At 32.4% G+C, this 15,069-nt stretch overlaps 1 protein-coding gene across 2 annotated transcripts; it reads right to left on the reverse strand.

The window, feature by feature from the left end:
• Window positions 1-6,400: 6,400 nt before the first annotated feature.
• AT-IE (histidine biosynthesis bifunctional protein (HISIE)) lies at window positions 6,401-13,298 on the reverse strand. 2 transcript variants are annotated; one of them, XM_088214400.1, is made up of 6 exons: window positions 13,086-13,298; window positions 12,348-12,562; window positions 7,585-7,830; window positions 7,409-7,504; window positions 7,177-7,325; window positions 6,401-6,867 (listed from the first exon to the last, which is right to left on the reverse strand). In XM_088214400.1, the coding sequence occupies exons 2-6, from the start codon at window positions 12,507-12,509 to the stop codon at window positions 6,657-6,659; spliced, it is 864 nt and encodes a 287-aa protein (XP_088070526.1). In that variant the 5' UTR covers window positions 12,510-12,562; window positions 13,086-13,298; the 3' UTR covers window positions 6,401-6,656. The 2 variants fall into 2 exon arrangements, with proteins under 2 accessions (XP_088070526.1, XP_088070527.1); XM_088214401.1 differs by lacking the exon at window positions 13,086-13,298 and adding an exon at window positions 9,756-10,041 and having other exon boundaries at window positions 12,348-12,489.
• Between the last annotated feature and the right edge of the window lie 1,771 nt (window positions 13,299-15,069).

A 15,069-nucleotide genomic window follows, 5' to 3' on the forward strand; every position in this document is an offset into this window, starting at 1 on the left:
TATGATGAGTTTTATTCTATAAAATGTTCGATTTTGTTTACATTTAAAATTATATAATAATATAAATATAAATAAATATTTTTAAACTAAATTTAGTATTATAATTATGAGTTAATATAAAAATTTAAATAAAAATATGTACGAGATATAATGGATCATCGTGATCTCACGGTTATGCTTGTATTTTTAGAATCTTAATTTTTAATATATTATTCTATTATGTTCGTTTAATATCAAAATCTTGTTATTTAATAGAAAATCACAAAAATGTTAACTTGGTAGGTTGTCTTCAATTTGTTACTATAAATTTTTTTTATTGATATGTTTTTCTAATTTTGTTCACTTATCATGGTAAATTGGCATTTAATTTTTTTCTATTTATTGTAATATATTATATTATATTATAAAAATATGTTTGTTACAATTTGTTCATTAAGCATATAAATTTATGATATTTTTATATAAATATATAGATTTTTATAAAAAGTATATAATTTTTTTAAAAAAATTAATAAAATTTACAAAAAAAAAAGATTAATTATCAACCTTAATAAAATTAAAAAAAAAATAACGTGCTTATTTTATTTAAGCAACAAATATATTAATAATATGTATTAATATGAAAAAGACATGCAATAGCTAGTTTCAAAATCTTCCTCCTAAATTAACAATATATATATATATTTAAAGCCATTTGTCATTTTAATCAAGTAATACATAGATACATTTTAGTAATTCTAAAGTTTTCATAAATAATTATGTTTTTAAGAAAACTTTATAAGCTTAAAAAATAAATTATATAAAAAAAATATAACTAACTCGCAATATGACATATAATTAATTAATTATTTGTAACGTTCAATTAATAAATATAAATGATTAAATAGTGTTCATCTTTATTCTTGCTTATGGGTACAAATTAACATGATAAATTTTAGTATTATTAATATTTAAAAATGTATATGAGAAATGTTATTTTGTAACTTAATAAAATTATATAAAAATAATAAAAATGACATAAAATTAACTTATTTATTACTATAAACTCATAAAACAACTCTATATCATAAAAATAAACAAAAAATTTTAATATAATTCTAATATTTTAACGTTATATTGTGAGTAGTGTACTTGTAGTATTTAAATATTTTAATATTTATTTCATTAATATTTTATAATTAGTTATTTTTTAATAATTTACTTTCGAATCCCTAAATTAATATGAGATTTTATAAAAAAGTTAAAATTGAAATTCCATAATCAATCATACACTTGTCGAAAGATATGTTGAAATATTAAAATAGCCAAAGCAATCGTAAAATTATTAAGTTGTATACATTTCAAGTCAACCATAAAATCCATGAGCTTTTTAAAACCATAGTGGATCTATATTAAAGTAAAGTAATAAAAAAATTGGGCTTATTGTTTTCCTTATATATCTAGTTTATAATTTTGGTTTATATTGAAAAATTAAATTTAACAAAGTCAACTAGATTATGTTTTGTTCAATATCGATCATTCTACAAAAAATAAATATTTAAAAAATTATAACTATCAATTAACTTATTATTTATTTAATTAATTGATGAATAATTACGAGTTATGAATTTATTATTTATTTTTATTTTATTGAATTAATTAATTAATTTAATTAAAGAAATTTAAAGAAAAAAAACTATCCAATTGACATAACCGTCCAAATTAAGTTTGATGACAACAAAATGTTAGCATTGTCCGATTTAATTTGGTTGTGAATCCATAAATGTTCATACTTGATGTATAAAACAAAATAAATAGAATATTGTTCATATTATGGTCGTATTATTGTAACACTCACAAAACTTTTTGTTTTAATTAAATAATTAATGAATATAATTTTTATTATTTTATTTTATTTTATTTAAGGTAAAAATGAAATAAAACTGATGGAGGATTAAATTAAAAATAATTTAAGGAAAAATATGTGAAAATTTGGGTTATGGAGGTATTTTTTGAAAGAAAAATCGAAAAACATGAGTCAAAATACAATTTAGAAAAGTTTCACAAAGTCAGACGCCCTGTCAGCAGTCTTGATCAACTAGGACGCACCAAGTGGCAAAGACACTGATGTTGGAGGCCACACAGGAGGTCATATGGGCGATCCGCGTGCCTGCAATCAAACGACTGAGGTCCATATTAGAACGTGATGAACGATCCAGATTCACTCCTTATTTAATCATGATCGGACGGTTCAGATCAAACGTGATAGACGGCATAGATCAAAAGCAGACGGATATAAATAACCCCCATCCGCACCAAACTCTAACCCTAACGGATATAAATAACCCTCGCCGGAGAAGACGAACCAGTTGTTGGGGAATCAACCGCCGCCACCCGCTACTGCACCGGAACCCTTTCCGACCGCCAAAAAAGGTAAAAAAAAAAATTTTGCACGAAATTCAATTTTAAACTCACCCATGGCCAAATCGGAGTAAAAGAGCAACTAATTGGCTGAAAAACATCGGTGAAGCCAAGCGGCACCGCCGCATAAAATTTCACAAAACACCTCAAATGAGGACCTTCTCGATTTCCATTTCACGTAATTTTTCTACTGCTGTGATCACCGTTTTCTTCTTTACAGGTTGACCGAAGCAAAACACCCAACTGCAACAGGAGCCGGAGGAGCCGCTGCACTGGAGAGCCCCGTCGCCAATGAGTTTCAGTTTTTCATATTTTTTTGGACAAACTGAGATCCTTTAACGTATTTTCTCGCAGGGATCGATGCAAAATCGACCGAATTCGGCCGAAAATGATCGAAAACGGCCAACACGAGGTAGACTGCCGCCGCGGGCGATGACACCGTCGCCGGAACATGGCAGAGCTGCTGTGCCGAAATTTCAAAATTGGCTGAATGGGCCCTGGGATTGATTTTAGGTTTATTTAGAATATTTTTAGGTACTATTAGTGTGTTTCGATTCTCGAAGAAAAATTAAGGGAACCTAGGGACCCCCCGTAGGCGCAGTAAACAGCTTAGCTTTTAAGCGTCAAAATCGAGTAAAAATCTCTCACCCTATTCTCTATCATAGAACTGAAGTTTAAATAAATAATAATGTGGTATTTTGTACGATTTTAGTAAACATGTATAATTAATTACAGGTTGCTAATAGAGGCGGAACCATAAATTATCTACTGCTGTTGTTGATTATTTTTACATTTTACCTATATGATGGTATCTTATTTATTTATTTTATAGTTTTGAACGCATGTATGATTTATTTTACGTGTTTACTGCTGAATCGAAAAAAATAAAGTTTAAACGGTAAAGAAATTGTGTGATTAAATGATTAGATAAAAAGACAGTCTTACTGGATATCCTGAGAGATGATGGATGGACCGGGTACATAGAGAACCCTATCATGAACATTGTCTCATACCGAAAGAGGTATGAAGACTTGATAATTTAGCACTCATACTGGACGAGTTATGGAGACAGTCTACTTCACCCTCATACCAGACGGGGTATTGAGATTTGGTAAATTGGCATTCATATCGGACGAGGTATGAGAACAGCCGATAATTGAGAATGATAAATGAAATGGTTCATGTGTAGTGGAAGCATCCCTATAAACATCCATGGATGCCAGCAGGTTGGTGAAAAAAGTGTTAGTTATTGTTTGATTTATTGATAATGGATATGGATTTATAATATGTACTATGATGGCTGATTATGCATGAAATATTGGTCTGTATGATATTATTGTTCTTATATATTGTTTCCATAAATTTCACTATGATACGTGAACGATAAATGATTTTATGATCGATAAATAAATTTGCTAAATTTAATGCTCCATTAGTGGTTTTCGATTTTATACCAACTTTTACTTTTGTGTCAGTGATATAATGTGATATTCTTATTGGGCTAGTATAGTTCATCCTTTATTTAACCATTTCAAATCAAGAGGATTAGGTTTCAGAGCCCGATCCGCAAGAAGATTGCGAGTAGATGCTAAATATTTTCTATTTTCCGTTGGTTTTCTTATTTCTTGTATTTCTTTTAAAGAATGAATTTCGTAATACTGTTTAGTACTTTTGAGTTATTGTGTAAGAAATGTAAACCTTAACTTTTTACTTCGCTTCCGCATTTAAGTTATTATCTATTTTTTTTTTGATTTTCCGACTCGTTACAATTATACTATGACGTAACGTTTTATAAAATGTCGAAGTTTAATTTAAAATTTATTAAATAGTAATATCATACAAAAGTATTAAAATGACACTACAATTCTATTTAGTTTAATATTCAATTTGGTCTAGTGGTTATGTGAGTTAAATTTTTCAAAATAAAAATATAAAATTATAATTATAAAATAAAAAAATAAAAAAAAATTAGTTCAGTTATGTACTAAGATTTAAATTAATAAGTAGTGCATATTATTAATCAAGATAAACAAATTATATGCATATATATAATTAAAATTGAAATAAAAATTATAAAAATTTAATAAAATTAAAATTAAAATTTATCCGTTATAAGAGTTTAGCATAGGTGAATAAGGGAGAGAGAGTAAAGAGATAGAATGAACGGTGGAGATTAGGGGAGGGATTTCAACAGGTAGGATTTGAGCTGGGTTGTGTATAAAGGGGAATTGTGGGTTAGAAAAAGGAAAGAACAAGGGAAAAGAGAAAGAGAAGAAGGAGGGAGACCAAGAGAGCGACAAATGAAAGCGAATGAGGGTGAAATCGTGGGGAGAATTCGAAAAACAAGAGGAGTTGAGTGAATTGTGGCTGAGGGATAGAAAATTGAGACAAGAAGTAAGAAAGTTTAGGGCTTCAAATTCGGTTATAGTAAAACATATTCAAATATCTACTTTTCCTCTTTTCCTAGGATAGATTGAGTTATGTGATCAGGAGTGAGGGATGAGGGATGCAGTTGAAGACATTAGGTCGAGTGTGGATGTGAGTAATATCGATTGGGAGGAGAACTATTGCGACTCAGCTAGAAATGGCCAGGTGAAGTTATAAGGGGAGCGGGAGTTGTATAAGTTAGGGCAAGTTCATAGAAGCGGAGGAGAAGAGTTACGTTGTGTGTTCTGGTGCGACGAATGTCAGGAAAGAGGTATGTGTACGTGTGTAGCCTTCACAGGCCGAGTGTTACAGTGTGAAGGTGCAATTCGATGTTGTACCCTGCGTGTGCATGTGTGGCCTCTACAGGTTGAGTATTGTAGTGTTAAGTGTGTGATTCTGTGATGTGGTTGGCATGAGTGTGTGTGTGCGTGGCCTTCATGGCTGGGTTTGTAGGTTGGGTGTGGATCCGTGAAAGGCCTTCACCCGCTGAGAGTTGCTGGTTTGGGGTGGTTCTGTACGGTACCATGTGTGTACCTGTGACCTTTACAGGCCGTTGGTTTTGGTTAAGGTGGAGGTGGCCTAGTAGGTGTGTGTGTGTGGCATCTCTATACCGGGCATTGTCGGGGTTGTTGTGGGTTGGAGTATGCATGTGTGGTCTTCACAGACTGTTGTTTCAAGTTTGGAAATCGATAATTGACTGGTTGGTGTGTGTGTGTGGCCTCTCTAGGCTGGAGGTGTGGTAAGGTGTATGTGTGTGTGGTTTGTAGAAGATGATTATTTATGATATCGAGGTAAGATAATGGTCATAAGTGAAATGTATTTGTGTGTGTGGCCCTTCAGGGCCGATAGTTAATGGCTTAATGTGTCAGTATATGTGGAAATAAGTGTATGTGTGTATGTATTTTGGTGTTGTGGTGTGCGTGGTAGTGGTCACTCGGTGGCCGTGGGTGTTAGAAGTGTATGTTAGGAATGTCGGTGCTTGATGTGAGCAGCGGATAAAGGGCATTGGTAAGCAATAGGTCTAGTTGAGTGGATTTAAGGAACAAATCCTCTAGGGGAACGATTATTCCATTATAGAGGGAAGTATGGGTAACAAGTGACAAGAGAATGGGGAGGGTGTAGAGAGTTTAAGTGAGGAATGTCAGGATAGGAAATTAATTAGTTTCCATAATTTTAGTCGTAAGTTCTAAATTGTCTTAATGGACATATTGATACTTATTACTTTCGTTTCTAGATGTGTTAGATTAGAAGTCAGAATCAAAATGCCCAACAATGAAGCACCACACTTAAGGAATGAGCGACCGTTAGTATAAGATACTCTCTTAATATACACGAATGTATACACTTTATCACCATTGATACTAGAGTTATTGTGATATCGATTCATACTAATTAATCATATACTCTTTAGGTGCTTACTTGAAAAGAGATTATTTTTGCATTTTAATGAATTTAGTGATAGAAATTTGTTGCGTGATGGATACTTGTCATAAAATAAGATAACAGGTTATGGTAACGCTTCTATATTTAGGACAGAGCGTTACATTCAATCTCAATAAATAAAAGATTATGATTTTTAATATAATGTTTGAAAATATAATAATTTATAAAATTGGTACAACACGTCCAAATATTACAATAGCTTAAAAGTTCAGATAATTGTTAAATATATCATATATATTTTTTAAATCTGACAATAAAAAATAGCAAATCTGAAAATCAAACTAGTCTACAATGCATGATAAGAGAAAACCACAGTTTCCGCCAAGATACATTATTCAAAAAAGCAGTTCTTCTAGCTCTCAACTCCATACCTTAGTGAAAATTTTTTATGAGCTTTGTTTTATGGTACGGCTTTTCTTTTCCTCGATTCCTGATTGGGTAAATCTTTTCCGAAGAATTTCCTGTACATCTTCTATCTTAACATCCTTAAGTGCAAGCAGAACCATGGCATGATATAACACATCTGCCATCTCAGAGGCTGTTCGCGCATTGTCCTCTTTCTCTTCTATAGTTCGGCATAATTCATCAGCTTCTTCCCTGCAGAGGAAGATATGATGCTAGTAAATCATCTAGATAGACTACCGATTGATGCATTCATTCACAAATTCTGCCATATGTTTCGGGGCAATAGAAACTTTAACAATCCTTATATGCATCAATATGCTTTCTACTATGACTCGTTTAAAGCTCATTAAAGCTAAATGGTTTATGAACATCGATTTTGACCAAAACTAATAAGCCAATCCAAACACACTCACAAGCTTAAATGTTCTAGCATTTCTTTCCAACTCTCCTTTGTATGGGTTTCTTGAGGAGGTGGAACCATTTAAATAGAATCTTATATACCTGATTTTGGAGCATAACAGCTTGTCATCAAGCAATAACCTTTTAGTCCATGAAGGTTTTCCATCCGCTGATGCCAACTCTGCTTTCCGCTGGGAAATTGTAGATTCTAAGGAGTACAATGTTGTCAATGCCTGTCTATTTTCTTCAACCTGCCATGTAAAATCAAATTTAACTATAAGCAATAATTCAGGATTAAAAATGCTGTAATGGACATGAAATATCAGTCACAGACCTGTTGATCTTTTAACAGATCAAAAACTGATGTGTAATAGCAGGTATCAGCTCCTGTGTGACAGGTTGGCCCATCAGGTTTTCCAAGATAAATTATCTGAGAAACATTTCTCAGTAAAAAAATTGCCAGTAGCAAAATGCTGAAAAAGTAGTCTATTTAAAGAAGTTGCAACATACAGAGTCATGATCACAATCGATAAAGATGTCATGAACATTGATGAAATTCTTCGAGGTCTCCCCTTTTGTCCACAATGTTGACCGTGATCGGCTGTAGAAAGTTGCCTTTCGAGTAGAAATAGTTGTTGCCAAGGCAGCTTTGTTAGCAAAGCCTTGCATTAATATGGCTCCTGTATCAACATTTTGCGCTATTGCTACCGCTAAACCTTTGTCATCCCATTTTACACTCCCCAACAATTTATCCACCTAAAATTCCATTCTCAGATATTATCTTCACGTATAATTTTTTTATAAAAAGATAAAGAAGAAATTTGCAGATAGAGGTTTTCATCATGCATAGTGAGATTTTGGAAAACCAAAAAAATGAAGGACGGTATTATAGCTCATTTGTCTAATTTCCAGTGACAAACAACCACTCACAAAACCTAGAGTCAACAAAGATCAGGGACCATTCACACATGATCAATGTCAACACTTTCATCAGAAAAAGAGAGAGAATCAGTGAGCAGGACAGGATTCTCGCGAACAAGCCAACAAGAAATGAGAGAGACAGCATCATGAACCAATATATTTAACAATGTATCTAGCAGCATATAAAAAGCTAACCAATCTCATCGTTGTGAAGAACAAGTAATATGCAATAAAACGTAAAGAGAGGAGGTGAGGACTTTGGGAACATGGTCAGATACATAAATCCTTCATAAACACTCTGTTCACAAGTCATAGGAAGCTGAAAATTTTTAGTAAGATGTTCACTTAAAAATGGTTCAAAGTCCACTCACAGCCAGGAGTACATCATGAAGAAGGTCCAATATTCAGGTTTTTGACACATCAAAGAATCATCAGACGTTATGCATCTGATTTGCATGAAATAGCTATCACATATGGTATCCAGATGTAGCTCCTTTAATCATTAAGTGCACATTACCAGGCAACGATTAAACCTTCAAGATAAATTCCACCAAGAGATTGGCAACCATCTCATTGGCTTTCCTTATGTTCTTTTTCTTTTCCATAAATGTAACGATCACTACCACCATGTCCAAGGTAGACACCTAACTATGTCTGGCTGCACTTGTAAGAAGGAAGACATCAAGAGTATAAGATTATAGGAAAATGAAACCAGAAAAGAAGTGGAGCTCCATTGCAAGACACCTTCGCCTCAAATATACGTATATATGGGCATACAGTTCAGATGTAGGGTCCAAAAGGAACATCAGTTCACTAATTTGCTCTTTCAATTAGTGGTCCATTGCTCGAACCAATGTGTTCGCAAGTCATAACCATGGGTACACCATGGGAAGGTCCAATATTAAGGCTTCTAACACATCAAAGAAACACCAGATGTTATGCATCTGATTTGCATGAAGTAGCTATTACATATGGAGTCCAGATGTAGCTCGTGCAACAATTTAAGTGCATGTTACCGGGCAATGATGAACACTTTCAAGAGAAATCCCACCAAGAGATGGGAAAACATCTCATGGCCTTCCTTATCTACCTTTTCTTTTCCAGACATGTAACAGTCCCTACCACCATGTCCAAGGTAGACACCTGACTATGTCTGGCCGGACTTTTGAGATGGAAGACATCAAGAGTAAAAGATTATAGGAAAATGAAAGCAAAAAAGCAGTGAAGTTCCACTTCAAGCTGCCTTTAACTAAAATCATATGTATATATGGGCATACAGTTTAGATGAGGGTCCAAAAGGAGCTCAAATAACAATAATTAAACTATTATTGGGCAATAATGGACACTTCAAGGATGTACTATATTTAAATGGAAAACCCACGCATCAAAGTGTCTTCCTGTTTCTTCTTTTCCAGAAATGCGACAATCATAAAACCAAGGAAGACACCTTGTGCTATTGCAGTAGCTTACAAACTGGAAATAACCCGTAAAATGTATCAGCAGAAGTAGCAAGTATAATACTCCTTTTCCCCTCATTTTAAGTAGAGACGTCATATTTGGGAGTGAGTAGAGCATTCACCTCAAGAAATGTATTTTAACGTAGTTATCAAAACTGCATTGATTATTGAACCATTTAAGGCGTCAGTTCACTAATTTACTGTCCAGTTAGTGGTCTGCTCGAACTAATTTATTTGCAAGTCATAGCAAGCTGAAACCTTTCTGTAAGATGTTTTCTTAAAAATGGTTCAAAGTCAACTCACAGCCAAGAGAACACCACGAAAAAGGTCAAACATTCAGGTTTTTGACACATCAAAGAACCATCAGCCCTTGTGCATCTGATTTGCATGAAATAGCTATTACATATGGAGTCCAGATGTAGCTCGTGTAACCACCAATGCATGTTACCCGGCAACGATGAACACCTTCAAGAGAAATCCCACCAAGAAATGGGCAACCATCTCATGGCTTTCCTCATCTTTCTTTTCTTTTCCAGACATGTAACAGTCCCTACCACCATGTCCAAGGTAGACACCTGACTATGTCTGGCTGCACTTGTAAGAAGGGAAGACATCAAGAGTAAAAGATTATAGGAAAATGAAACCAAAAAAAGCAGTGAAGCTCCATTGCAATCTGCCTTTGACTAAACTATATGTATATATGGGCATGCATTTCAGATGTAGGGTCCAAAAGGAGCTCAAATAATAATTAAACAACTATTATTGGGCAATAAAGAACAATCAAAGGATGTACTATAATTAAATGGAAAAACCCACTCATCAAAGTCTATTCTTATTTCTTCTTTTCCAGAAATGCAACAATAATAAGACCAAGGTAGACACCTGGTACCATTGCGATAACTTATAAACTAAATATAACCAATAAAAAATATCAGCAGAAGTAATACAGCAGGTAAAAAGTGCTCCTTTCCCCACATTTTGAGTGGAGACTACATGTTTGGGAGCGAGTAGAGCATTCATCTCAAGAAATGTATGTTAACATAGTTATAAAAAATGCATTGATTATTGAAACAGTTAAGGTATCAGTTCACTAATTTGCTGGCTGGTCCGGTTAGTGGTCCATTGCTTGAATCACTAATTCAAAAAATAAACATATAAAATAATAAAATTAAGACAAAAAAATTTCCATAATTTAAATATTTTCTTGATCATTTTTACTTGCAAAAATATATAACATCTTATATTTTATTCTGTTAAATTTTTAAATTTCATCATTAAATACTGAATAAAAATGAAAGGACACTAAAAATAATTAAATCTCATTATTTGAACTGGTTAATTTTAATTGAACCAATTTTTTTTACTGGCTGCCATTGATTTTGACTAGTTTTTACAAATATTTATGCTTATGAACAAATTAACAAAACATTACTCTGTTTGTGCTATTCTATAAAAATAATTACTACACATAGATATTATACCAAAACATTACTTGTCTTATTCACATTTTAAAAATTAACATTACTCTTCCAAAGTTAACTCTAACCTTTTCTTGAGATAATTTTTTTTTAAGATAAGTCAACTCTAACAGCCATTAAAATAACATGGTTAGGTTTATTGAGATACAGAATCTACCCCTCTATTTAAGAATTATTATTTTCTTACTCTTGCTCCCTCTCTGAACTTTAATCTATTCTCTCTCTCATCTCTTTTTTTTTCCTGCAAATTGAACTCATGAATAAAGAGGCATTGGAATGGGAGAGTTTGGAGGCGATTGGAGAAGTATATCATGCGAGACAAGTGGCAATAAAAGATTGGGAAGAGACCTATAGAAGCGCATGAGAGAGAGGGCAAGCAAAGCGGAAGATCTTAAGTTGGAACCATTTTTTCTATTAAAGAAAACTTTTCTGATAATTATTACTATTGCGTATTTTAAGTTATTTCGATTTATTAGGCATCATAATATTTAAGTTTTCTTTAGGTTGACTTAAATATTATAGGAATTAGAACTTTTTAGATTTCCTCTCTTATAATTTTCCTTATTAATTGTAACTAATGCATGTAAAAGGCTAGCAGCTACCAACAAGATATAAACGAAGATGAACTAAAAAAATTTTCATTAGAGTTTGATTCACTATTATATCTCTAAGCATTTGTTTTTCTGATTATTGCTCTGTCTAACCTCTCTCGTTCTCTCTATTTCTCCCTATATTCTCTTATTTCCTCTAACCTGTCTTTATTTCTTTGCTTCTAGTCTAAATTTCCTCTATTACTAAATTAGATGTGAGACAAGTTAGTTTAAACCACTATTTCTTTTGCATTAGTTGGTATCGGAGCCTATTTGCTATCCACCTTCTGCCAAATATCTACTATTTGAGAAAACAAAAGACGAAAATCAAATTTCTCCATCCTGCGAAACCAACAAAAAACTCTCACAAAAATAAATCACTCCTTCTCCCAGAAAACCCTAATCAACTAAAAATAACAGGTAAGACCATCGGTTACATCTCCATCGGCCACTATAGGCAGTTGTTTTACACCATGCTCAACATCGGGTTCACAAAACTCTGACCAGCTTCCCAGCCAATTTGAGTGCTTGAGGACAAAGAAGCACCGAATGAACAAAGGGTGTAATTTTATAGCCAATAAAATGAAAGAAAAGGCCGAAGAGGGGTCCACAAATAGTGCAAGTGAAAAAAGGCAAAACACAAAGAGAGTGCATTGACTCTTTTCCTGCCTTTGGTTAGATTTAGATGTCTTTACTTTGAAAATTCCTACTTTTTAGTCATTTAAATAAATAAGTTAATCACGAAAGCTTGAGGTAATGAAAACCTTAATTAAAGCTAGAGAAACTCGATGACTTAATGAAAACCTTGAGGTATCTGATTGAAGTACCTTTAACTCAAGATTCAAAATGTTGTCTGCTTCTTTTGAGGAAGCCAACGTCAGAGTGCAGTTCTTCTTCCTGATGGTGTCACTTGTATGGTAAATGGTAGGAAAAAAGCAACGGCCTCCAATCGACACGGTGCGAGTGGAAGGAAAATGTGGAATCACCATTGAATCCCACAATCTAATCCTCTATAGGTTCTTTATGCTATTATAACATGACCCTGAAAATGAAAATTACAATAAAACCTGATTACCAACTAAAACCATCACAAACATCGTATAACAGTATTAAAGCCTCAAAGCAATGAACATAAAAAATAAAATAAAATCAAACAAGACAAGAAAAAATCAAAATTAAAGCCTAAACTAACTCATTACATCCAAATATTAGTTCGACGAAACCAATGAAACGAAAAAGTGATTTGAACATAAAGAAAATCCGAAAGAGAACAAGCTCCCAATGCATTTGATTTTCATCAATTAATGTATTAACATATTCAACCAAATAATGACGTCAAAATAAGTAGAAAACCGTAAAGTATAAAATGAAACAAGGCAAAACAGAATCAAAACTCAAGCAAATCGAAATCTCAGTTCAATGAGGCTAATCGAACAAAAATATATATATAAACATTAGAATCTGAATGACAGCAAGCTGACAATGCATTTGATTTTTCATTCAACGTACTAACAGATGAAACCACAAAATTAAAACACATAATAAGTACGAGAAAGATGATATACAATACGATTCTGCGTCTAATCGGATATGTTGAGAACACAGCTCGAACAATCCGCCGAGATGCAAGTCGGCGGAGCGTATGCGGCTGGTAGTTGGTGATCAGACGTACAGTGCGTGGGTGGTGGGCGGCGATTTTAACGGCCGCATGAAAGATATTGGCAGAGGAGAAAAGGGTTTTGTGACTGCGGGTTGATTGGCGCGGAGAGCTGCGATGGTTATTCTCAGTAGAACAGGTAAAGCCCATTTCTTCTACCCGATAAATGAGCCCATTTTGCTCGTTCAGAAAAGTGAGAATTAATTAAATTTTTTTTTTATATTAAAAAAAACTAGGAATTTATTTTATGCGTAAACATATTTTTTTTAGTTTTTATATATTTTATTAATAAACTGTATTGCTTAATTAATAACTAAAAATAATAATTGTTTTAAAATTTTTAAAATGTTATTCTTAATATTTTTGTAAATTTTTTATTTATATTTAATTATTTTATAAATATATTTTAATGAAATAAATGCATATAAATATGGATAATAAAAATTATAAACAAACTTTTATATATTGTATAGAGCTTAAATTTATATTAGAAGAACAATATGCTTAATAGTAATACTATTTATAAGAAAAAATAATTGTCATTTTCATTCATTTTGGAAATATTTATACTTTATTGTCCAAATATTTGTAATGATTTTAATGTAGGATTCCTATGGTATCAATTACAAAATATTTTATAAATTTCAAACAAATACAAAATATATATATATAAATTTGATCAATATTTAGTTAATGGGTCATTTATTATGTTTATAATTAAGTTTTAATACTTTTTTATTATAAAATTATTTCAAACTCTAATTTTGTATATAATGATAATTTTTAAAACTAACATAAACTAAATATTATATTCAATTTTAAAATTTTAAAAGTGATTATTCGTTCGTTTTCATTTCTTAATTTCACAGTCGTAATAAAATTTAAAGCGAACGATTTCTCTCATGTTCTTTATCAAACAAGAAGGTCAACAAAGTTTTCATTAGTCACTGTGTATTGGATATATTATTAAGGATTGAGACAATGTATTAACACAATATTTTTATAATGTTATTACATGAGAAACTTGTTTATATAAAAATATTTTATATGCAAAATAAACGCTTCTTCAACTAAAAGATGTAATCAATAAGACGCTTATAGATTTTATAACACCCGAATCTGAAATTTAGGTTCGGAATAATTTAATAATAATAAAATAATAAATTTAAAATTTTTAATTTTAATTTTTTGTTGAATTTTTTAAAAAAATTATGTTTTGGATGCATTTGAAAATATTTTCAAAAATTAAAGTTAAAGTAAAAATAAATGAGGACTTATTTAAAAAAAATATAAAAAACTGTGGTAAAAGTGAAAATAATGAAACTTTAGTCACGTGGACCGCGACATTAACAGCGCGGCTGGTCGTCGTGCGCCGCGTGGCAGACACATGGACACGCGTCCATGTGGGAAGCCACATGAACGATTTGCGTGCCAGCAAATCTAACGGCCCAAATCTCTTCCCCTAAGCATGAACTATCCAGATTCGTTCCTTATTCAGATGCGATTGAACAGTCAAATTTAATCTGATCGTGTAGCCCAAATTTATTCTCCAAATAAGAGCGATCTAACGGATGAGAGAGGGTCACGTGTCCCCGTACAGACGGTCCAAATCGATGCAGGGAGAGTATTTAAATATCGCATCCTATGAAATCCTAACCTTAGTCGCATTTGAGCTCGCCGGATAAGAAGAAGAAGGGCGGCCGAAAAGAAAACCAACCGTCGTTGTTGTTGCACTTGAGTTACCATCGATATCGGAAAGGTAAAATTTTTCCACCATTTTATTTGAAACTTGATTTCAAACCTCATCACATATATATTTGAGCCAAAAGCCAAAATATAAGCCAAAAAATGAGAGTGGAGCTTGCCCGAGCTGCTGCAGCCATGACCCAAAA

This window comes from Carica papaya, chromosome 2, assembly GCF_054855325.1.
Source record: "Carica papaya isolate Zhongbai chromosome 2, ASM5485532v1, whole genome shotgun sequence".
Lineage (NCBI taxonomy): Eukaryota > Viridiplantae > Streptophyta > Magnoliopsida > Brassicales > Caricaceae > Carica > Carica papaya.